Source organism: Leuresthes tenuis, unplaced genomic scaffold (genome assembly GCF_036924035.1).
Source record: "Leuresthes tenuis unplaced genomic scaffold, fLeuTen1.0.hap1 SCAF_15, whole genome shotgun sequence".
Lineage (NCBI taxonomy): Eukaryota > Metazoa > Chordata > Actinopteri > Atheriniformes > Atherinopsidae > Leuresthes > Leuresthes tenuis.
Window position 1 is genome coordinate 580,514 of NW_027325369.1, and position 24,116 is coordinate 604,629.

General features: G+C 43.8%; 2 protein-coding genes across 2 annotated transcripts in view; one reads left to right on the forward strand and one right to left on the reverse strand.

The window, feature by feature from the left end:
• The window catches only part of mipol1 (mirror-image polydactyly 1), a 90,457-nt gene extending 86,587 nt beyond the window's left edge, over positions 1-3,870 (forward strand). Inside the window, exons 13-14 of the mRNA XM_072365856.1 lie at positions 308-484; positions 3,766-3,870. Of these exons, the coding sequence (XP_072221957.1) occupies positions 308-484; positions 3,766-3,832 (244 nt within the window). The 3' untranslated portion in view covers positions 3,833-3,870. The remainder of the gene's footprint in view (positions 1-307; positions 485-3,765) is intronic.
• Positions 1-24,116, reverse strand: part of clec14a (C-type lectin domain containing 14A) — a 483,122-nt gene that overhangs the window by 378,815 nt on the left and 80,191 nt on the right. The gene's annotated exons all lie outside the window — the stretch shown is intronic.

A 24,116-nucleotide genomic window follows, 5' to 3' on the forward strand; every position in this document is an offset into this window, starting at 1 on the left:
ATGAGTTTTGGACATTATTTTTCTTCACCTTTTATTTTTTCACTGATTAATTGATTTCCGTTTTATATCTGAAGTGATCACTGGCAGCAGAAGACAGCCAACAGTTTCCTGTTAAAGTCTCTGGATTTATATGACCGTTGCCTTTCAGATCCAGATAGAAATCTTCTTTATGATATGTGGATTAAATGTGGCTGATGTTTGATGTCAGAATGATTCAGAATGAGTCGGGCTCCCTCAGACTCGAACATCTGAGCAGAGATGAACGTCAGTTTGACCAAACCTGAACACCTTCCTCCTCCTCTGTCAGCTCTCAGGACCTGGCTCTTCCCTCCCTGCCTGGTGACATCATTTCAGCTGAGAAGGCCTCCCACTCCCCCCCGCTCCTGCTCCAGCTGCAGCAGCTAACCAGGGAGAAGCAGAGCGTAGAGGTGGAGCTTCAACGCTGCCAGGAGGCAGAGCGAGAGGCCGGCGAGAGAGTCCGCAGGTGAACGTCTTTGCACGAAGCATCTGACATGTGCACAGCTCTATTTAAACATTTATTATTTATCCAGCTTCCACACACACACAGAACTGCTCAGTGTTACAGGAGACAGAGGGCCACAGTTCAATGTCACAAGCATAAGGGACTGAACCACTGACCCAGCTGCTTGTCCTGGTCAGCTCCAGCTGTTTGCTCCAGCTGTTTGCTCCAGCTGTTTGCTCCAGCTGTGGTCAGCACACTCTGAGCAGGTACAGGTGAAATAAACAGGACGGAGGAGGGAAACACACACACCATGAGCTGGCTTAAAAGGTTCAGGGGGAGCCTACAGGAGGTCTGATGTCACAGTTATGAGCCACAGAGAGTGGAACAGGTGTGAGGAGAAATGTTGACCATCAGAGAGGAATGATCTGTTGTGTGAACAGAGCAGTGTTGGCCAGTAATGTAAGTCTGGTCCTTTATCAGTGAAACCGATCAGCTGATGGACCCGCTGTACTTTACAGTGCCAGTACCACCTCGTGCACAGTTCCCAGCTCTGTTGCTTCCACCCAGCACTGCTCTGGAATCCTGCACCTCTGCCTCATTAAACGTCCTTCATTACAAGTTCATTTCTAACTCCACAAACACACGTTTTCCACAGGACATTACATCCATTCACTCTGTGAATATGACTGCCTGCAAGCTGACTGCAGTATCCATGACAACAGGCAGGTAGACGTCAATCACAGCTGGAGTGATTTCTCTGTCACACACACACTATTTTTATAAAAGTTTATTTTTTTCAAGCATTCACATGAGAAAGGAGCTTAAAGTAAAAGCAAAAGTGAGCTGAAGACAGTGATGTCCCACCAGGACTCCTCCGGACTCCCAGCAGGCTGGAAACGCTTGTTTTTGGTGCTCCTGACTCTTCTGTCACCTTATTAACTTTAAAATTAGAGTCTCTTTCTTTCACACAAGCCTTTTATTCTCTGTGGTGGGGGGGGGGCAGCGCTTTGGTGATTGAACCACTGAGATCCAACCTGAGGACACCTCAGCTGTTTTACTGGGAGACTGGGATGGAAATATGATCAGATGTATTTACTGGATCAACCCCCCCAGCCTTGAGGTTCTGAGTCAGCAGGTTAATAGATATTAATAGATATTGATAGATATTACAGCTGTGTAACATTTGTTTCCTGTCTGGTGGAGGATTTCTGCCTCAGTCAAAGCCTTTTAGAGGGAAACCTCTCTGTGGCTCAGCTTCTTCATGCTATGAGGAACATTTGACAGAGTGCTGGAAGGCAGTGAAGCAGGCAGGCCTGAGGAGATGTGATGATTCATATTCAGCAGACACCTCTGTGAGTGTCTCTGCTGCCAAGCTGATCAGGAAGAATTAAGCCTTCAGAGTTTGACTCTTGTCTGATTCAGAATAACGTGACTTCCTCTGCTGCTGCTCCTCATCTCATCGGGCTGAAGATGAAGGGATGAGATTCATGATGAAAACAGCTTAAGTCTTCCGTCTGCGTCCAACGCTGTCCTCCTGGGCTCAAACCTGGGCCTTTCAGCTCTAATTTGGCTGCCAGCGGGGAGTGGGGGGGGGCTCGCAGGTTTCTGGGCTGTGAAGAGGAATGTTTGCTCTGCGATGGGAAGGGCTGCGAAAATCTGCTGCTTATTACAGATGGGAAGAAGTTTAATTTGAATTGAAGAGGGGGAGAAAGTCTCACTAAGAGTTAGAAGGTCACCCCCCCCTGCACCAGCTACCTCTTTCTTCACTTCTTCCATACTTCGTTTGTGCTCTCTACAGCCACTTCTTCTCCACCCGCAGACCCTCCTCCTCCTCTTCTTCTTCTCTGCTACCTGGAGCAGAGGTGGAGGGAGCAGAGGTGGAGGGAGCAGAGGAGGAGGGAGCAGAGGTGGAGGGAGCAGAGGAGGAGGGAGCAGAGGTGGAGGGAGCAGAGGTGGAGGGAGCAGAGGAGGAGGGAGCAGAGGTGGAGGGAGCAGAGGTGGAGGGAGCAGAGGAGGAGGGAGCAGAGGTGGAGGGAGCAGAGGAGGAGGGAGCAGAGGTGGAGGGAGCAGAGGAGGAGGGAGCAGAGGTGGAGGGAGCGGAGGTGGAGGGAGCAGAGGTGGAGGGAGCAGAGGTGGAGGGAGCGGAGGTGGAGGGAGCGGAGGTGGAGGGAGCGGAGGAGGAGGGAGCGGAGGAGGAGGGAGCAGAGGTGGAGGGAGCGGAGGTGGAGGGAGCGGAGGAGGAGGGAGCGGAGGTGGAGGGAGCGGAGGTGGAGGGAGCGGAGGTGGAGGGAGCGGAGGAGGAGGGAGCAGAGGTGGAGGGAGCGGAGGAGGAGGGAGCGGAGGAGGAGGGAGCGGAGGAGGAGGGAGCGGAGGTGGAGGGAGCGGAGGTGGAGGGAGCGGAGGTGGAGGGAGCAGAGGAGGAGGGAGCAGAGGTGGAGGGAGCGGAGGAGGAGGGAGCGGAGGAGGAGGGAGCGGAGGTGGAGGGAGCGGAGGAGGAGGGAGCAGAGGAGGAGGGAGCGGAGGAGGAGGGAGCGGAGGTGGAGGGAGCGGAGGTGGAGGGAGCGGAGGTGGAGGGAGCAGAGGAGGAGGGAGCAGAGGTGGAGGGAGCGGAGGAGGAGGGAGCGGAGGTGGAGGGAGCGGAGGTGGAGGGAGCAGAGGAGGAGGGAGCAGAGGTGGAGGGAGCAGAGGTGGAGGGAGCAGAGGTGGAGGGAGCAGAGGAGGAGGGAGCGGAGGAGGAGGGAGCGGAGGTGGAGGGAGCGGAGGAGGAGGGAGCGGAGGAGGAGGGAGCGGAGGAGGAGGGAGCGGAGGAGGAGGGAGCGGAGGTGGAGGGAGCGGAGGAGGAGGGAGCGGAGGTGGAGGGAGCGGAGGTGGAGGGAGCGGAGGTGGAGGGAGCGGAGGAGGAGGGAGCGGAGGAGGAGGGAGCGGAGGAGGAGGGAGCGGAGGAGGAGGGAGCGGAGGTGGAGGGAGCGGAGGTGGAGGGAGCGGAGGTGGAGGGAGCGGAGGAGGAGGGAGCGGAGGAGGAGGGAGCGGAGGAGGAGGGAGCGGAGGTGGAGGGAGCGGAGGAGGAGGGAGCGGAGGTGGAGGGAGCGGAGGTGGAGGGAGCGGAGGTGGAGGGAGCGGAGGAGGAGGGAGCGGAGGAGGAGGGAGCGGAGGTGGAGGGAGCGGAGGAGGAGGGAGCGGAGGAGGAGGGAGCGGAGGAGGAGGGAGCGGAGGAGGAGGGAGCGGAGGGCTGTTGGAGGGAAACTTCTGTCTTCACACTTTCTTCAGTTCAGATTTCTGACAGAAATGTTTTTCTTCCTCAGGTTGGAGCGTCTGGTGGAAGTTTTGAGGAAGAAAGTTGGAACAGGAAGTCTCCGTGCTGTCATCTGACCTGCAGCCGTTATTATTATTATTATTAATATTATTATTATTATTATAGTTATTATTATTATAGTTATTATTACTGTTATATATTTTCATTATAATTCTTCATAATAATAAATATTATTATTATTGTTGTTGTTGTTTTCATTATTATTATCATTGTTATTGCAGCTTTCAGTAAGATACGGAGTATCTTTGTTTCTCTTTCTTCCGTCAGTGGCTGGAATGTTTCTTGTTTTTTAGGATTTTGATGTGTTGTTCTGAATATGATGGAGTTTTTCTGTCTTTGGCCTCAACATGAAATAAAATGGTAATAAATGTGTCATCAGTACCTGCAGTTCATTTTACAGCAACACAACAAATTCAGCTGTCTGATGCTAAACTCTGAGTTTTGGAGAGCTCTTTGTGCTGCAACAATGATGGGAAACAGAGGAAATTCACAAAATTAACCAAACTAAAGAAACGTGGAGGTCAGTTGTCAATAGTGTCTGCATGTGGGTGTGAAAGCGATCAAAGACAAGAAACAGCAGCCGCCCCGTAACCTGGCCTGACCAAGTCAATCCAAGACAGGATTCGGAGCGAGGAGCAAAAAGAAAACTGGTTTTGAGGTGGTGAAAGGAGCTTTGGAGGGACTTTCCTTTGGGAGAAGTTGGCAGTGATGTGATTTTGTTAGTCAGAAAGTGAACAAAGTTCGGTTAGGTTTAGTTTTTGCTCACGATACATTTAATTCTCACGACATAATTGCTTTTTTAAAGAGAGAGCTTTCACTGTCAGTCAGACATCCTGAGTCCAGTTTTCATCTCTTTTAAGCGTCTGTGCACTGGATGATTCCTCCTCCTCTTCTTCTCCGTCTCTAATTGCAGATCAGTCTCCTTTTTAGTTCTTCTGTTGATTTAAGGTTTGTCTCTTCTGTTTGAAACATAAAACTCTGCTCAGTTTAATTTAAGAGGATTGCTGTGACAAATGAGAGGAAGCCACTCTGACTTCATGTTCCCGAAAAACTTCAAATTAAAATTTGACTTTGACAAGTTTCAACTACTTTGTCCAACTGTCTCTTTAAAGGAAGCAGCTGGAGCTTCTGTTTTGAAGTAAAATGTGGGAGAGATCAGACAGATCTAATGCAGCAAAAGTACACAGTGGAGATGCACCCCAGTGTCCGGCTGTGACTGTTGCTTACGCTGCTGTTTTAAACGAAACACCACTCTACATTCAAATGCAAACATCCACTCTGCCTTGCATACTAACGCTCTCTAAACAAGGTAGGAACCACCTGATTGGTTGACCTCTGCTGTGACTCACACACACACACAGATGAGTGTTTTTCTTGCTTTGTTAAGACCCTCATTAACACTTTGATTTATCAGAACAAAAATACGTTCAGACCAGGTCTGAACGACTAGTGCTGATTAAAAAGTTTGGATGGTGTGTAAATTGTCAGTAAAAACCAAATGCAATGTTTTGCAAATATAAATTTTACTGAAATTGATCACAGAGATTCTCTGAATCTGTTGATATGATATATTGTAGATTATGGAATATTTAAAGATTGAGCAAGAATTTTCTTCATCGTGTTACTGACCTTGCTGTTGCTTTATTTTACAGCCTTTCGATGCCCCCTGTAACAACTTTTTTTTTAACTTCCGAGGGGCTCTACCTCTCTAAGGTGCTCTTTTCATACCTCATCGTGTTACTGACCTTGCTGTTGTTTAATTTTCCAGCCTTTCGTTGCCCCTGTAACAACTTTTTTTTTAACTTCCGAGGGGCTCTACCTCTCTAAGGTGCTCTTTTCATACCTCATCGTGTTACTGACCTTGCTGTTGTTTAATTTTCCAGCCTTTCATTGCCCCTGTAACAACTTTTTTTTACTTCTGAAAGGCTCTACCTCTCTAAGGTGCTCTTTTCATACCTCATCGTATTACTGACCCTGCTGTTGTTTACTTTTCCAACCTTTCGTTGCCCCCGTCACAATTTTTTTTTACTTCTGCGGGGCTCTACCTCTCTAAGGTGCTCTTTTCATACGTCATCGTGTTACTGACCTTGCTGTTGCTTACTTTTCCAGCTTTTCGTTGCCTCCTGTCACAACTTTTTTTTTTTTTACTTCTGAGAGGCTCTTTCTCTCTAAGGTGCTCTTTTCATACCTCATCATGTTACTGACCTTGCTATTGCTTTCTTTTCCAGCCTTTCATTGCCGCTGTCACAAATTTTTTTTTACTTCTGAGGGGCTCTACCTCTCTAAGGTGCTCTTTTCATACGTCATCGTGTTACTGACTATGCTTTTGCTTTCTTTTTTCCAGCCTTTCGATGCCCCTTGTTAAAACTTTTTTTTACTTCTGAGGGGCTCTACCTCTCTAAGGTGCTCTTTTCATACCTCATCGTGTTACTGACCTTGCGTTTGTTTACTTTTCCATCCTTTCTTTGCCCCCTGTAACAACTTTTTTTTACTTCTGAGGTAATCTACCTCTCTAAGGTGCTCTTTTCATACCTCAATGTGTTACTGACCTTATTGTTGCTTTCTTTTCCATCCTTTCGTTGCCCCCTGTAACAACTTTTTTTTACTTCTGAGAGGCTCTACCTCTCTAAGGTGCTCTTTTCATACCTCATCGTTTTACTGACCTTGCGTTTGTTTACTTTTCCATCCTTTCTTTGCCCCCTGTAACAACTTTTTTTTACTTCTGAGGTGCTCTACCTCTCTAAGGTGCTCTTTTCATATCTCATTCTGTTACGGACCTTGCTGTTGCTTACTTTTCCAGCCTTTCGTTGCCCCCTTTCACAACTTTTTTTTACTTCTGAGGGGCTCTACCTCTCTAAGGTGCTCTTTTCATACCTCATCGTGTTACTGACCTTGCTGTTGTTTAATTTTCCAGCCTTTCGTTGCCCCCGTCACAGCTTTTTTTTTACTTCTGAGGGAATCTACCTCTCTCAGGTGCTCTTTTCATACCTCATCATGTTACTCACCTTGCTGTTGTTTAATTTTCCAGCCTTTCGTTGCCCCTGTAACAACTTTTTTTTTAACTTCCGAGGGGCTCTACCTCTCTAAGGTGCTCTTTTCATACCTCATCGTGTTACTGACCTTGCTGTTGTTTAATTTTCCAGCCTTTCATTGCCCCTGTAACAACTTTTTTTTACTTCTGAAAGGCTCTACCTCTCTAAGGTGCTCTTTTCATACCTCATTGTGTTACTGACCTTGCTGTTGTTTACTTTTCCAACCTTTCGTTGCCCCCGTCACAATTTTTTTTTACTTCTGAGGGGCTCTACCTCTCTAAGGTGCTCTTTTCATACCTCATCGTGTTACTGACCTTGCTGTTGTTTAATTTTCCAGCCTTTCATTGCCCCTGTAACAACTTTTTTTTACTTCTGAAAGGCTCTACCTCTCTAAGGTGCTCTTTTCATACCTCATCGTATTACTGACCCTGCTGTTGTTTACTTTTCCAACCTTTCGTTGCCCCCGTCACAATTTTTTTTTACTTCTGCGGGGCTCTACCTCTCTAAGGTGCTCTTTTCATACGTCATCGTGTTACTGACCTTGCTGTTGCTTACTTTTCCAGCTTTTCGTTGCCTCCTGTCACAACTTTTTTTTTTTTTACTTCTGAGAGGCTCTACCTCTCTAAGGTGCTCTTTTCATACCTCATCATGTTACTGACCTTGCTATTGCTTTCTTTTCCAGCCTTTCATTGCCGCTGTCACAAATTTTTTTTTACTTCTGAGGGGCTCTACCTCTCTAAGGTGCTCTTTTCATACGTCATCGTGTTACTGACTATGCTTTTGCTTTCTTTTTTCCAGCCTTTCGATGCCCCTTGTTAAAACTTTTTTTTACTTCTGAGGGGCTCTACCTCTCTAAGGTGCTCTTTTCATACCTCATCGTGTTACTGACCTTGCGTTTGTTTACTTTTCCATCCTTTCTTTGCCCCCTGTAACAACTTTTTTTTACTTCTGAGGTAATCTACCTCTCTAAGGTGCTCTTTTCATACCTCAATGTGTTACTGACCTTATTGTTGCTTTCTTTTCCATCCTTTCGTTGCCCCCTGTAACAACTTTTTTTTACTTCTGAGAGGCTCTACCTCTCTAAGGTGCTCTTTTCATACCTCATCGTTTTACTGACCTTGCGTTTGTTTACTTTTCCATCCTTTCTTTGCCCCCTGTAACAACTTTTTTTTACTTCTGAGGTGCTCTACCTCTCTAAGGTGCTCTTTTCATACCTCAATGTGTTACTGACCTTGCTGTTGCTTTCTTTTCCAGCTTTTCGTTGCCCCCTGTAACAACTTTTTTTTTACTTCTGATGGGGCTCTACCTCTCTAAGGTGCTCTTTTCATATCTCATTCTGTTACGGACCTTGCTGTTGCTTACTTTTCCAGCCTTTCGTTGCCCCCTTTCACAACTTTTTTTTACTTCTGAGGGGCTCTACCTCTCTAAGGTGCTCTTTTCATACCTCATCGTGTTACTGACCTTGCTGTTGCTTAATTTTCCAGCCTTTTGTTGACCCTGTAGCAACTTTTTTCTACTTCTGAGGGGCTCTACCTCTCTAAGGTGCTCTTTTCATACCTCATCGTGTTACTGACCTTGCTGTTGCTTTCTTTTCCAGCTTTTCGTTGCCCCCTGTAACAACTTTTTTTTTACTTCTGATGGGGCTCTACCTCTCTAAGGTGCTCTTTTCATATCTCATTCTGTTACGGACCTTGCTGTTGCTTACTTTTCCAGCCTTTCGTTGCCCCCTTTCACAACTTTTTTTTACTTCTGAGGGGCTCTACCTCTCTAAGGTGCTCTTTTCATACGTCATCGTGTTACTGACCTTGCTGTTGCTTTCTTTTCCATCCTTTCGTTGCCTCCTGTCACAACTTTTTTTTATTTCTGAGCGGCTCTACCTCTCTAAGGTGCTCTTTTTATACGTCATCGTTTTACTGACCTTGCTGTTGTTTACTTTTCCATCCTTTCGTTGCCTCCTGTCACAACTTTTTTTTTTACTTCTGAGGGGCTCTACCTCTCTAAGGTGCTCTTTTCATACCTCATCGTTTTACTGACCTTGCTGTTGTTTACTTTTCTATCCTTTCGTTGCCTCCTGTCACAACTTTTTTTTATTTCTGAGCGGCTCTACCTCTCTAAGGTGCTCTTTTTATACGTCATCGTTTTACTGACCTTGCTGTTGTTTACTTTTCCATCCTTTCGTTGCCTCCTGTCACAACTTTTTTTTTTACTTCTGAGGGGCTCTACCTCTCTAAGGTGCTCTTTTCATACCTCATCGTTTTACTGACCTTGCTGTTGTTTACTTTTCCATCCTTTCGTTGCCTCCTGTCACAACTTTTTTTTTTACTTCTGAGGGGCTCTACCTCTCTAAGGTGCTCTTTTCATACCTCATCGTGTTACTGACCTGCCTGTTGCTTACTTTTCCAGCATTTCGTTGCCCCCTGTCACAACTTTTTTTTTTTTTACTTCTGAGAGGCTCTACCTCTCTGAGGTGCTCTTTTCATACCTCATCATGTTACTGACCTTGCTGTTGCTTTCTTTTCCAGCCTTTCATTGCCCCTGTCACAAATTTTTTTTTACTTCTGAGGGGCTCATCCTCTCTAAGGTGCTCTTTTCATACCTCATCGTGTTACTGACCTTGCATTTGCTTAATTTTCCAGCCTTTTGTTGACCCTGTAGCAACTATTTTTACTTTTGAGGGGCTCTACCTCTCTGAGTTGCTCTTTTAATACCTCACCTTGTTACTGACCTTGCTGTTGCTTTCTTTTCCGGCCTTTCGTTGCCCCCTGTAACAACTTTTTTTTACTTCTGAGAGGCTCTACCTCTCTAAGGTGCTCTTTTCATACCTCATCGTGTTACTGACCTTGCTGTTGCTTAATTTTCCATCCTTTCGTTGCCCCGTAACAACTTTTTTTTACTTCTGAGGGGCTCATCCTCTCTAAGGTGCTCTTTTCATACCTCATCATTTTACTGACCTTGCTGTTGCTTTGTTTTCCGGCCTTTCGTTGCCCAATGTAGCAACTTTTTTCTACTTCTGATGGGCTCTACCTCTCTAAGGTGCTCTTTTCATACCTCATCGTTTTACTGACCTTGCGTTTGTTTACTTTTCCATCCTTTCGTTGCGCCTGTAACAACTTTTTTTTACTTCTGAGGGGCTCTACCTCTCTAAGGTGCTCTTTTCATACCTCATCGTGTTACTGACCTTGCTGTTGCTTTCTTTTCCAGCTTTTCGTTGCCCCCTGTAACAACTTTTTTTTTACTTCTGATGGGGCTCTACCTCTCTGCGGTGCTCTTTTCATATCTCATTCTGTTACGGACCTTGCTGTTGCTTACTTTTCCAGCCTTTCGTTGCCCCCTTTCACAACTTTTTTTTTACTTCTGAGGGGCTCTACCTCTCTGAGTTGCTCTTTTAATACCTCACCTTGTTACTGACCTTGCATTTGCTTAATTTTCCAGCCTTTTGTTGACCCTTTAGCAACTTTTTTCTACTTCTGAGGGGCTCTACCTCTCTAAGGTGCTCTTTTCATACGTCATCGTTTTACTGACCTTGCGTTTGTTTACTTTTCCATACTTTCGTTGCGCCTGTAACAACTTTTTTTTACTTCTGAGGGGCTCTACGTCTCTAAGGTGCTCTTTTAATACCTCACCTTGTTACTGACCTTGCTGTTGCTTACTTTTCCAGCTTTTCGTTGCCTCCTGTCACAACTTTTTCTTTTTTTACTTCTGAGAGGCTCTACCTCTCTAAGGTGCTCTTTTCATACCTCATCATTTTACTGACCTTGCTGTTGCTTTCTTTTCCGGCCTTTCGTTGCCCAATGTAGCAACTTTTTTCTACTTCTGATGGGCTCTACCTCTCTAAGGTGCTCTTTTCATACCTCATCGTTTTACTGACCTTGCGTTTGTTTACTTTTCCATCCTTTCGTTGCGCCTGTAACAACTTTTTTTTACTTCTGAGGGGCTCTACCTCTCTGCGGTGCTCTTTTCATACCTCATCATGTTACTGACCTGCATTTGCTTAATTTTCCAGCCTTTTGTTGACCCTATCACAACTTTTTTTTACTTCTGAGGTGCTCTACCTCTCTAAGGTGCTCTTTTCATACCTCATCGTGTTACTGACCTTGCTGTTGCTTTCTTTTACGGCCTTTCGTTGCCCAATGTAGCAACTTTTTTCTACTTCTGATGGGCTCTACCTCTCTAAGGTGCTCTTTTCATACCTCATCGTGTTACTGACCTTGCTGTTGCTTTCTTTTCCAGCTTTTCGTTGCCCCCTGTAACAACTTTATTTTTATTTCTGAGGGGCTCTACCTCTCTGAAGTGCTCTTTTCATACCTCAACGTGTTACTGACCTTGCTGTTGCTTTTTTTTCCAGCTTTTCGCTGCCCCCTGTAACAACTTTTTTTTTACTTCTGAGGGGCTCTACCTCTCTGAGTTGCTCTTTTCATACCTCATCGTGTTACTGACCTTGCTGTTGCTTTCTTTTCCGACTGTTCGTTGCCCCCTGTAACAACTTTTTTTTACTTCTGAAAGGCTCTACCTCTCTAAGGTGCTCTTTTCATACGTCATCGTTTTACTGACCTGCATTTGCTTAATTTTCCAGCCTTTCGTTGCCCCTGTCACAACTTTTTTTTCTTTTGCAACTGAGGGGCTCTACCTCTCTGCGGTGCTCTTTTCATACCTCATCATGTTACTGACCTGCATTTGCTTAATTTTCCAGCCTTTTGTTGACCCTATCACAACTTTTTTTTACTTCTGAGGTGCTCTACCTCTCTAAGGTGCTCTTTTCATACCTCATCGTTTTACTGATGTTGCGTTTGTTTACTTTTCCATCCTTTCGTTGCGCCTGTAACAACTTTTTTTTACTTCTGAGGGGCTCTACCTCTCTGAGGTGCTCTTTTCATACCTCATCATGTTACTGACCTACATTTGCTTAATTTTCCAGCCTTTTGTTGACCCTATCACAACTTTTTTTTACTTCTGAGGGGCTCTACCTCTCTAAGGTGCTCTTTTCATACCTCATCGTTTTACTGATGTTGCGTTTGTTTACTTTTCCATCCTTTCGTTGCGCCTGTAACAACTTTTTTTTACTTCTGAGGGGCTCTACCTCTCTGAGGTGCTCTTTTCATACCTCATCATGTTACTGACCTACATTTGCTTAATTTTCCAGCCTTTTGTTGACCCTATCACAACTTTTTTTTACTTCTGAGAGGCTCTACCTCTCTGCGGTGCTCTTTTCATACCTCATCATGTTACTGACCTACATTTGCTTAATTTTCCAGCCTTTTGTTGACCCTATCACAACTTGTTTTTACTTCTGAGGAGCTCTACCTCTCTAAGGTGCTCTTTTCATACGTCATCGTGTTACTGACTTTGCTGTTGCTTTCTTTTACGGCCTTTCGTTGCCCAATGTAGCAACTTTTTTCTACTTCTGATGGGCTCTACCTCTCTAAGGTGCTCTTTTCATACGTCATCATGTTACTGACCTTGCTGTTGCTTTCTTTTACGGCCTTTCGTTGCCCAATGTAGCAACTTTTTTCTACTTCTGATGGGCTCTACCTCTCTAAGGTGCTCTTTTCATATCTCATTCTGTTACGGACCTTGCTGTTGCTTACTTTTCCAGCCTTTCGTTGCCCCCTTTCACAACTTTTTTTTTACTTCTGAGAGGCTCTACCTCTCTAAGGTGCTCTTTTCATACCTCATCGTTTTACTGATCATCGTTTTACTGATGTTGCGTTTGTTTACTTTTCCAGCCTTTCGTTGCCCCCTTTCACAAGTTTTTTTTTACTTCTGAGAGGCTCTACCTCTCTGAGTTGCTCTTTTAATACCTCACCTTGTTACTGACCATGCTGTTGCTTTCTTTTCCAGCCTTTCGTTAACCCCTGTAACAACTTTTTTTTACATCTGAGAGGCTCTACCTCTCTGCGGTGCTCTTTTCATACCTCATCATGTTACTGACCTGCATTTGCTTAATTTTCCAGCCTTTTGTTGACCCTATCACAACTTTTTTTTACTTCTGAGGTGCTCTACCTCTCTAAGGTGCTCTTTTCATACCTCATCGTTTTACTGATGTTGCGTTTGTTTACTTTTCCATCCTTTCGTTGCGCCTGTAACAACTTTTTTTTACTTCTGAGTGGCTCTACCTCTCTGAGGTGCTCTTTTCATACCTCATCATGTTACTGACCTTGCATTTGCTTAATTTTCCAGCCTTTTGTTGACCCTATCACAACTTTTTTTTACTTCTGAGGGGCTCTACCTCTCTCAGGTGCTCTTTTCATACGTCATCGTGTTACTGACCTTGCTGTTGCTCACTTTTCCAGCCTTTCGTTGCCCCCTGTCACAACTTTTTTTTTTTTTACTTCTGAGAGGCTCTACCTCTCTAAGGTGCTCTTTTCATACGTCATCGTGTTACTGACCATGCTTTTGCTTTCTTTTTTCCAGCCTTTCGATGCCCCCTGTTAAAACTTTTTTTTACTTTTGAGGGGCTCTACCTCTCTAAGGTGCTCTTTTCATTCCTCATCTTGTTACTGACCTTGCTGTTGCTTTCTTTTACGGCCTTTCGTTGCCCAATGTAGCAACTTTTTTTTACTTCTGATGGGCTCTACCTCTCTAAGGTGCTCTTTTCATACCTCATCGTGTTACTGACCTTGCTGTTGTTTACTTTTCCATCCTTTCGTTGCGCCTGTAACAACTTTTTTCTACTTCTGAGGGGCTCTACCTCTCTAAGGTGCTCTTTTCATACCTCATCGTGTTACTGACCTTGCATTTGCTTAATTTTCCAGCCTTTTGTTGACCCTATCACAACTTTTTTTTACTTCTGAGGTGCTCTACCTCTCTAAAGTGCTCTTTTCATACCTCATCGTGTTACTGACCTTGCTGTTGCTTTCTTTTCCAGCTTTTCGTTGCCCCCTGTAACAACTTTTTTTTTACTTCTGATGGGGCTCTACCTCTCTAAGGTGCTCTTTTCATATCTCATTCTGTTACTGACCTTGCTGTTGCTTTCTTTTCCAGCCTTTCATTGCCCCTGTAACAACTTTTTCTTTTTACTTCTGAGGGGCTCTACCTCTCTCAGGTGCTCTTTTCATATCTCATCGTGTTACTGACCTGCATTTGCTTAATTTTCCAGCCTTTTGTTGACCGTATCACAACTTTTTTTTACTTCTGAGGTGCTCTACCTCTCTAAAGTGCTCTTTTCATACCTCATCGTGTTACTGACCTTGCTGTTGCTTACTTTTCCATCTTTTCGTTGCGCCCTGTAACAACTTTTTTTTTATTTCTGAGAGGCTCTACCTCTCTAAGGTGCTCTTTTCATACCTCATCGTGTTACTGACCTTGCTGTTGCTTGCTGTTGCTTACTTTTCCATCTTTTCGTTGCGCCCTGTAACAACTTTTTTTTTATTTCTGAGAGGCTCTACCTCTCTAAGGTGCTCTTTTCATACGTCATAGTTTTACTGACCTTGCTGTTGTTTACTTTTCCAGCCTTTCGTTGCCCCCTGTAACAACTTTTTTTTTATTTCTGAGAGGCTCTACCTCTCTAAGGTGCTCTTTTCATACCTCATCGTTTTACTGACCTTGCGTTTGTTTACTTTTCCATCCTTTCGTTGCGCCTGTAACAACTTTTTTTTACTTCTGAGGGGCTCTACCTCTCTGCGGTGCTCTTTTCATACCTCATCATGTTACTGACCTGCATTTGCTTAATTTTCCAGCCTTTTGTTGACCCTATCACAACTTTTTTTTACTTCTGAGGTGCTCTACCTCTCTAAGGTGCTCTTTTCATACCTCATCGTGTTACTGACCTTGCTGTTGCTTTCTTTTCCAGCTTTTCGTTGCCCCCTGTAACAACTTTATTTTTATTTCTGAGGGGCTCTACCTCTCTGAAGTGCTCTTTTCATACCTCAACGTGTTACTGACCTTGCTGTTGCTTTTTTTTCCAGCTTTTCGTTGCCCCCTGTAACAACTTTTTTTTTACTTCTGATGGGGCTCTACCTCTCTAAGGTGCTCTTTTCATATCTCATTCTGTTACGGACCTTGCTGTTGCTTACTTTTCCAGCCTTTCGTTGCCCCCTTTCACAACTTTTTTTTACTTCTGAGGGGCTCTACCTCTCTAAGGTGCTCTTTTCATACGTCATCGTGTTACTGACCTTGCTGTTGCTTTCTTTTCCGACCGTTCGTTGCCCCCTGTAACAACCTTTTTTTACATCTGAGAGGCTCTACCTCTCTAAGGTGCTCTTTTCATACCTCATCGTGTTACTGACCTTGCTGTTGCCTAATTTTCCATCCTTTCGTTGCCTCCTGTCACAACTTTTTTTTATTTCTGAGCGGCTCTACCTCTCTAAGGTGCTCTTTTTATACGTCATCGTTTTACTGACCTTGCTGTTGTTTACTTTTCCATCCTTTCGTTGCCTCCTGTCACAACTTTTTTTTTGTACTTCTGAGGGGCTCTACCTCTCTAAGGTGCTCTTTTCATACCTCATCGTTTTACTGACCTTGCTGTTGTTTACTTTTCCATCCTTTCGTTGCCTCCTGTCACAACTTTTTTTTTTACTTCTGAGGGGCTCTACCTCTCTAAGGTGCTCTTTTCATACCTCATCGTTTTACTGACCTTGCTGTTGTTTACTTTTCCATCCTTTCGTTGCCTCCTGTCACAACTTTTTTTTTTACTTCTGAGGGGCTCTACCTCTCTCAGGTGCTCTTTTCATACCTCATCGTGTTACTGACCTTGCATTTGCTTAATTTTCCAGCCTTTTGTTGACCCTGTAACAACTTTTTTTTTTTTTACTTCTGAGAGGCTCTACCTCTCTAAGGTGCTCTTTTCATACGTCATCGTTTTACTGACCTGCCTGTTGCTTACTTTTCCAGCATTTCGTTGCCCCCTGTCACAACTTTTTTTTTTTTACTTCTGAGAGGCTCTACCTCTCTGAGGTGCTCTTTTCATACCTCATCATGTTACTGACCTTGCTGTTGCTTTCTTTTCCAGCCTTTCATTGCCCCTGTCACAAATTTTTTTTTACTTCTGAGGGGCTCATCCTCTCTAAGGTGCTCTTTTCATACCTCATCGTGTTACTGACCTTGCATTTGCTTAATTTTCCAGCCTTTTGTTGACCCTGTAGCAACTATTTTTACTTTTGAGGGGCTCTACCTCTCTGAGTTGCTCTTTTAATACCTCACCTTGTTACTGACCTTGCTGTTGCTTTCTTTTCCGGCCTTTCGATGCCCCCTGTAACAACTTTTTTTTACTTCTGAGAGGCTCTACCTCTCTAAGGTGCTCTTTTCATACCTCATCGTGTTACTGACCTTGCATTTGCTTAATTTTCCAGCCTTTTGTTGACCCTGTAGCAACTATTTTTACTTTTGAGGGGCTCTACCTCTCTGAGTTGCTCTTTTAATACCTCACCTTGTTACTGACCTTGCTGTTGCTTTCTTTTCCGGCCTTTCGTTGCCCCCTGTAACAACTTTTTTTTACTTCTGAGAGGCTCTACCTCTCTAAGGTGCTCTTTTCATACCTCATCGTGTTACTGACCTTGCTGTTGCTTAATTTTCCATCCTTTCGTTGCCCCGTAACAACTTTTTTTTACTTCTGAGGGGCTCATCCTCTCTAAGGTGCTCTTTTCATACCTCATCATTTTACTGACCTTGCTGTTGCTTTCTTTTCCGGCCTTTCGTTGCCCAATGTAGCAACTTTTTTCTACTTCTGATGGGCTCTACCTCTCTAAGGTGCTCTTTTCATACCTCATCGTTTTACTGACCTTGCGTTTGTTTACTTTTCCATCCTTTCGTTGCGCCTGTAACAACTTTTTTTTACTTCTGAGGGGCTCTACCTCTCTAAGGTGCTCTTTTCATACCTCATCGTGTTACTGACCTTGCTGTTGCTTTCTTTTCCAGCTTTTCGTTGCCCCCTGTAACAACTTTTTTTTTACTTCTGATGGGGCTCTACCTCTCTAAGGTGCTCTTTTCATATCTCATTCTGTTACGGACCTTGCTGTTGCTTACTTTTCCAGCCTTTCGTTGCCCCCTTTCACAACTTTTTTTTTACTTCTGAGGGGCTCTACCTCTCTGAGTTGCTCTTTTAATACCTCACCTTGTTACTGACCATGCTGTTGCTTTCTTTTCCAGCCTTTCGTTGCCCCCTGTAACAACTTTTTTTTACATCTGAGAGGCTCTACCTCTCTAAGGTGCTCTTTTCATACCTCATCGTGTTACTGACCTTGCATTTGCTTAATTTTCCAGCCTTTTGTTGACCCTGTAGCAACTTTTTTCTACTTCTGAGGGGCTCTACCTCTCTAAGGTGCTCTTTTCATACGTCATCGTTTTACTGACCTTGCGTTTGTTTACTTTTCCATACTTTCGTTGCGCCTGTAACAACTTTTTTTTACTTCTGAGGGGCTCTACGTCTCTAAGGTGCTCTTTTCATACCTCATCATTTTACTGACCTTGCTGTTGCTTTCTTTTCCGGCCTTTCGTTGCCCAATGTAGCAACTTTTTTCTACTTCTGATGGGCTCTACCTCTCTAAGGTGCTCTTTTCATACCTCATCGTTTTACTGACCTTGCGTTTGTTTACTTTTCCATCCTTTCGTTGCGCCTGTAACAACTTTTTTTTACTTCTGAGGGGCTCTACCTCTCTGCGGTGCTCTTTTCATACCTCATCATGTTACTGACCTGCATTTGCTTAATTTTCCAGCCTTTTGTTGACCCTATCACAACTTTTTTTTACTTCTGAGGTGCTCTACCTCTCTAAGGTGCTCTTTTCATACCTCATCGTGTTACTGACCTTGCTGTTGCTTTCTTTTACGGCCTTTCGTTGCCCAATGTAGCAACTTTTTTCTATTTCTGAGGGGCTCTACCTCTCTGAAGTACTCTTTTCATACCTCAACGTGTTACTGACCTTGCTGTTGCTTTTTTTTCCAGCTTTTCGCTGCCCCCTGTAACAACTTTTTTTTTACTTCTGAGGGGCTCTACCTCTCTGAGTTGCTCTTTTCATACCTCATCGTGTTACTGACCTTGCTGTTGCTTTCTTTTCCGACTGTTCGTTGCCCCCTGTAACAACTTTTTTTTACTTCTGAAAGGCTCTACCTCTCTAAGGTGCTCTTTTCATACGTCATCGTTTTACTGACCTTGCTGTTGCTTTCTTTTCCAGCCTTTCGTTGCCCCTGTCACAACTTTTTTTTCTTTTGCAACTGAGGGGCTCTACCTCTCTGCGGTGCTCTTTTCATACCTCATCATGTTACTGACCTGCATTTGCTTAATTTTCCAGCCTTTTGTTGACCCTATCACAACTTTTTTTTACTTCTGAGGTGCTCTACCTCTCTAAGGTGCTCTTTTCATACCTCATCGTTTTACTGATGTTGCGTTTGTTTACTTTTCCATCCTTTCGTTGCGCCTGTAACAACTTTTTTTTACTTCTGAGGGGCTCTACCTCTCTGAGGTGCTCTTTTCATACCTCATCATGTTACTGACCTACATTTGCTTAATTTTCCAGCCTTTTGTTGACCCTATCACAACTTTTTTTTACTTCTGAGGGGCTCTACCTCTCTAAGGTGCTCTTTTCATACGTCATCGTGTTACTGACTTTGCTGTTGCTTTCTTTTACGGCCTTTCGTTGCCCAATGTAGCAACTTTTTTCTACTTCTGATGGGCTCTACCTCTCTAAGGTGCTCTTTTCATACGTCATCATGTTACTGACCTTGCTGTTGCTTTCTTTTACGGCCTTTCGTTGCCCAATGTAGCAACTTTTTTCTACTTCTGATGGGCTCTACCTCTCTAAGGTGCTCTTTTCATATCTCATTCTGTTACGGACCTTGCTGTTGCTTACTTTTCCAGCCTTTCGTTGCCCCCTTTCACAACTTTTTTTTTACTTCTGAGAGGCTCTACCTCTCTAAGGTGCTCTTTTCATACCTCATCGTTTTACTGATGTTGCGTTTGTTTACTTTTCCATCCTTTCGTTGCGCCTGTAACAACTTTTTTTTACTTCTGAGTGGCTCTACCTCTCTGAGGTGCTCTTTTCATACGTCATCGTGTTACTGACCATGCTTTTGCTTTCTTTTTTCCAGCCTTTCGATGCCCCCTGTTAAAACTTTTTTTTACTTTTGAGGGGCTCTACCTCTCTAAGGTGCTCTTTTCATATCTCATTCTGTTACGGACCTTGCTGTTGCTTACTTTTCCAGCCTTTCGTTGCCCCCTTTCACAAGTTTTTTTTTACTTCTGAGAGGCTCTACCTCTCTGAGTTGCTCTTTTAATACCTCACCTTGTTACTGACCATGCTGTTGCTTTCTTTTCCAGCCTTTCGTTGCCCCCTGTAACAACTTTTTTTTACATCTGAGAGGCTCTACCTCTCTCAGGTGCTCTTTTCATACCTCATCGTGTTACTGACCTTGCCGTTGCTTACTTTTCCAGCTTTTCGTTGCCTCCTGTCAAAACTTTTTTTTTCTTTTTACTTCTGAGGGGCTCTACCTCTCTGCAGTGCTCTTTTCATACCTCATCATGTTACTGACCTGCATTTGCTTAATTTTCCAGCCTTTTGTTGACCCTATCACAACTTTTTTTTACTTCTGAGGTGCTCTACCTCTCTAAGGTGCTCTTTTCATACCTCATCGTTTTACTGATGTTGCGTTTGTTTACTTTTCCATCCTTTCGTTGCGCCTGTAACAACTTTTTTTTACTTCTGAGGGGCTCTACCTCTCTGAGGTGCTCTTTTCATACCTCATCATGTTACTGACCTACATTTGCTTAATTTTCCAGCCTTTTGTTGACCCTATCACAACTTTTTTTTACTTCTGAGGGGCTCTACCTCTCTAAGGTGCTCTTTTCATACGTCATCGTGTTACTGACTTTGCTGTTGCTTTCTTTTACGGCCTTTCGTTGCCCAATGTAGCAACTTTTTTCTACTTCTGATGGGCTCTACCTCTCTAAGGTGCTCTTTTCATACGTCATCATGTTACTGACCTTGCTGTTGCTTTCTTTTACGGCCTTTCGTTGCCCAATGTAGCAACTTTTTTCTACTTCTGATGGGCTCTACCTCTCTAAGGTGCTCTTTTCATATCTCATTCTGTTACGGACCTTGCTGTTGCTTACTTTTCCAGCCTTTCGTTGCCCCCTTTCACAACTTTTTTTTTACTTCTGAGAGGCTCTACCTCTCTAAGGTGCTCTTTTCATACCTCATCGTTTTACTGATGTTGCGTTTGTTTACTTTTCCAGCCTTTCGTTGCCCCCTTTCACAAGTTTTTTTTTACTTCTGAGAGGCTCTACCTCTCTGAGTTGCTCTTTTAATACCTCACCTTGTTACTGACCATGCTGTTGCTTTCTTTTCCAGCCTTTCGTTAACCCCTGTAACAACTTTTTTTTACATCTGAGAGGCTCTACCTCTCTGCGGTGCTCTTTTCATACCTCATCATGTTACTGACCTGCATTTGCTTAATTTTCCAGCCTTTTGTTGACCCTATCACAACTTTTTTTTACTTCTGAGGTGCTCTACCTCTCTAAGGTGCTCTTTTCATACCTCATCGTTTTACTGATGTTGCGTTTGTTTACTTTTCCATCCTTTCGTTGCGCCTGTAACAACTTTTTTTTACTTCTGAGTGGCTCTACCTCTCTGAGGTGCTCTTTTCATACCTCATCATGTTACTGACCTTGCATTTGCTTAATTTTCCAGCCTTTTGTTGACCCTATCACAACTTTTTTTTACTTCTGAGGGGCTCTACCTCTCTCAGGTGCTCTTTTCATACGTCATCGTGTTACTGACCTTGCTGTTGCTCACTTTTCCAGCCTTTCGTTGCCCCCTGTCACAACTTTTTTTTTTTTTACTTCTGAGAGGCTCTACCTCTCTAAGGTGCTCTTTTCATACGTCATCGTGTTACTGACCATGCTTTTGCTTTCTTTTTTCCAGCCTTTCGATGCCCCCTGTTAAAACTTTTTTTTACTTTTGAGGGGCTCTACCTCTCTAAGGTGCTCTTTTCATTCCTCATCTTGTTACTGACCTTGCTGTTGCTTTCTTTTACGGCCTTTCGTTGCCCAATGTAGCAACTTTTTTTTACTTCTGATGGGCTCTACCTCTCTAAGGTGCTCTTTTCATACCTCATCGTGTTACTGACCTTGCTGTTGTTTACTTTTCCATCCTTTCGTTGCGCCTGTAACAACTTTTTTCTACTTCTGAGGGGCTCTACCTCTCTAAGGTGCTCTTTTCATACCTCATCGTGTTACTGACCTTGCATTTGCTTAATTTTCCAGCCTTTTGTTGACCCTATCACAACTTTTTTTTACTTCTGAGGTGCTCTACCTCTCTAAGGTGCTCTTTTCATACCTCATCGTGTTACTGACCTTGCTGTTGCTTTCTTTTCCAGCTTTTCGTTGCCCCCTGTAACAACTTTTTTTTTACTTCTGATGGGGCTCTACCTCTCTAAGGTGCTCTTTTCATATCTCATTCTGTTACTGACCTTGCTGTTGCTTTCTTTTCCAGCCTTTCATTGCCCCTGTAACAACTTTTTCTTTTTACTTCTGAGGGGCTCTACCTCTCTCAGGTGCTCTTTTCATATCTCATCGTGTTACTGACCTGCATTTGCTTAATTTTCCAGCCTTTTGTTGACCGTATCACAACTTTTTTTTACTTCTGAGGTGCTCTACCTCTCTAAAGTGCTCTTTTCATACCTCATCGTGTTACTGACCTTGCTGTTGCTTACTTTTCCATCTTTTCGTTGCGCCCTGTAACAACTTTTTTTTTATTTCTGAGAGGCTCTACCTCTCTAAGGTGCTCTTTTCATACCTCATCGTGTTACTGACCTTGCTGTTGCTTGCTGTTGCTTACTTTTCCATCTTTTCGTTGCGCCCTGTAACAACTTTTTTTTTATTTCTGAGAGGCTCTACCTCTCTAAGGTGCTCTTTTCATACGTCATAGTTTTACTGACCTTGCTGTTGTTTACTTTTCCAGCCTTTCGTTGCCCCCTGTAACAACTTTTTTTACTTCTGAGGGGCTCTACCTCTTTAAGGTGCTCTTTTCATACATCATCGTTTTACTGACCTTGCTGTTGTTTACTTTTCCAGCCTTTCGTTGCCCCCTGTAACAACTTTTTTTTATTTCTGAGAGGCTCTACCTCTCTAAGGTGCTCTTTTCATACCTCATCGTTTTACTGACCTTGCGTTTGTTTACTTTTCCATCCTTTCGTTGCGCCTGTAACAACTTTTTTTTACTTCTGAGGGGCTCTACCTCTCTGCGGTGCTCTTTTCATACCTCATCATGTTACTGACCTGCATTTGCTTAATTTTCCAGCCTTTTGTTGACCCTATCACAACTTTTTTTTACTTCTGAGGTGCTCTACCTCTCTAAGGTGCTCTTTTCATACCTCATCGTGTTACTGACCTTGCTGTTGCTTTCTTTTCCAGCTTTTCGTTGCCCCCTGTAACAACTTTATTTTTATTTCTGAGGGGCTCTACCTCTCTGAAGTGCTCTTTTCATACCTCAACGTGTTACTGACCTTGCTGTTGCTTTTTTTTCCAGCTTTTCGCTGCCCCCTGTAACAACTTTTTTTTTACTTCTGATGGGGCTCTACCTCTCTAAGGTGCTCTTTTCATATCTCATCGTTTTACTGATGTTGCGTTTGTTTACTTTTCCATCCTTTCGTTGCCTCCTGTCACAACTTTTTTTTACTTCTGAGGGGCTCTACCTCTCTAAGGTGCTCTTTTCATACGTCATCGTGTTACTGACCTTGCTGTTGCTCACTTTTCCAGCCTTTCGTTGCCCCCTGTCACAACTTTTTTTTTTTTTACTTCTGAGAGGCTCTACCTCTCTAAGGTGCTCTTTTCATACGTCATCGTGTTACTGACCATGCTTTTGCTTTCTTTTTTCCAGCCTTTCGATGCCCCCTGTTAAAACTTTTTTTTACTTTTGAGGGGCTCTACCTCTCTAAGGTGCTCTTTTCATATCTCATTCTGTTACGGACCTTGCTGTTGCCTACTTTTCCAGCCTTTCGTTGCCCCCTTTCACAAGTTTTTTTTTACTTCTGAGAGAATCTACCTCTCTGAGTTGCTCTTTTAATACCTCACCTTGTTACTGACCATGCTGTTGCTTTCTTTTCCAGCCTTTCGTTGCCCCCTGTAACAACTTTTTTTTACATCTGAGAGGCTCTACCTCTCTCAGGTGCTCTTTTCATACCTCATCGTGTTACTGACCTTGCCGTTGCTTACTTTTCCAGCTTTTCGTTGCCTCCTGTCAAAACTTTTTTTTTCTTTTTACTTCTGAGGGGCTCTACCTCTCTGCGGTGCTCTTTTCATACCTCATCATGTTACTGACCTGCATTTGCTTAATTTTCCAGCCTTTTGTTGACCCTATCACAACTTTTTTTTACTTCTGAGGTGCTCTACCTCTCTAAGGTGCTCTTTTCATACCTCATCGTTTTACTGATGTTGCGTTTGTTTACTTTTCCATCCTTTCGTTGCGCCTGTAACAACTTTTTTTTACTTCTGAGGGGCTCTACCTCTCTGAGGTGCTCTTTTCATACCTCATCATGTTACTGACCTTGCATTTGCTTAATTTTCCAGCCTTTTGTTGACCCTATCACAACTTTTTTTTACTTCTGAGGGGCTCTACCTCTCTCAGGTGCTCTTTTCATACGTCATCGTGTTACTGACCTTGCTGTTGCTCACTTTTCCAGCTTTCGTTGCCCCCTGTCACAACTTTTTTTTTTTTTACTTCTGAGAGGCTCTACCTCTCTAAGGTGCTCTTTTCATACGTCATCGTGTTACTGACCATGCTTTTGCTTTCTTTTTTCCAGCCTTTCGATGCCCCCTGTTAAAACTTTTTTTTACTTTTGAGGGGCTCTACCTCTCTAAGGTGCTCTTTTCATACGTCATCTTGTTACTGACCTTGCTGTTGCTTTCTTTTACGGCCTTTCGTTGCCCAATGTAGCAACTTTTTTCTACTTCTGATGGGCTCTACCTCTCTAAGGTGCTCTTTTCATACCTCATCGTGTTACTGACCTTGCTGTTGTTTACTTTTCCATCCTTTCGTTGCGCCTGTAACAACTTTTTTCTACTTCTGAGGGGCTCTACCTCTCTAAGGTGCTCTTTTCATACCTCATCGTGTTACTGACCTTGCATTTGCTTAATTTTCCAGCCTTTTGTTGACCCTATCACAACTTTTTTTTACTTCTGAGGTGCTCTACCTCTCTAAAGTGCTCTTTTCATACCTCATCGTGTTACTGACCTTGCTGTTGCTTTCTTTTCCAGCTTTTCGTTGCCCCCTGTAACAACTTTTTTTTTACTTCTGATGGGGCTCTACCTCTCTAAGGTGCTCTTTTCATATCTCATTCTGTTACTGACCTTGCTGTTGCTTTCTTTTCCAGCCTTTCATTG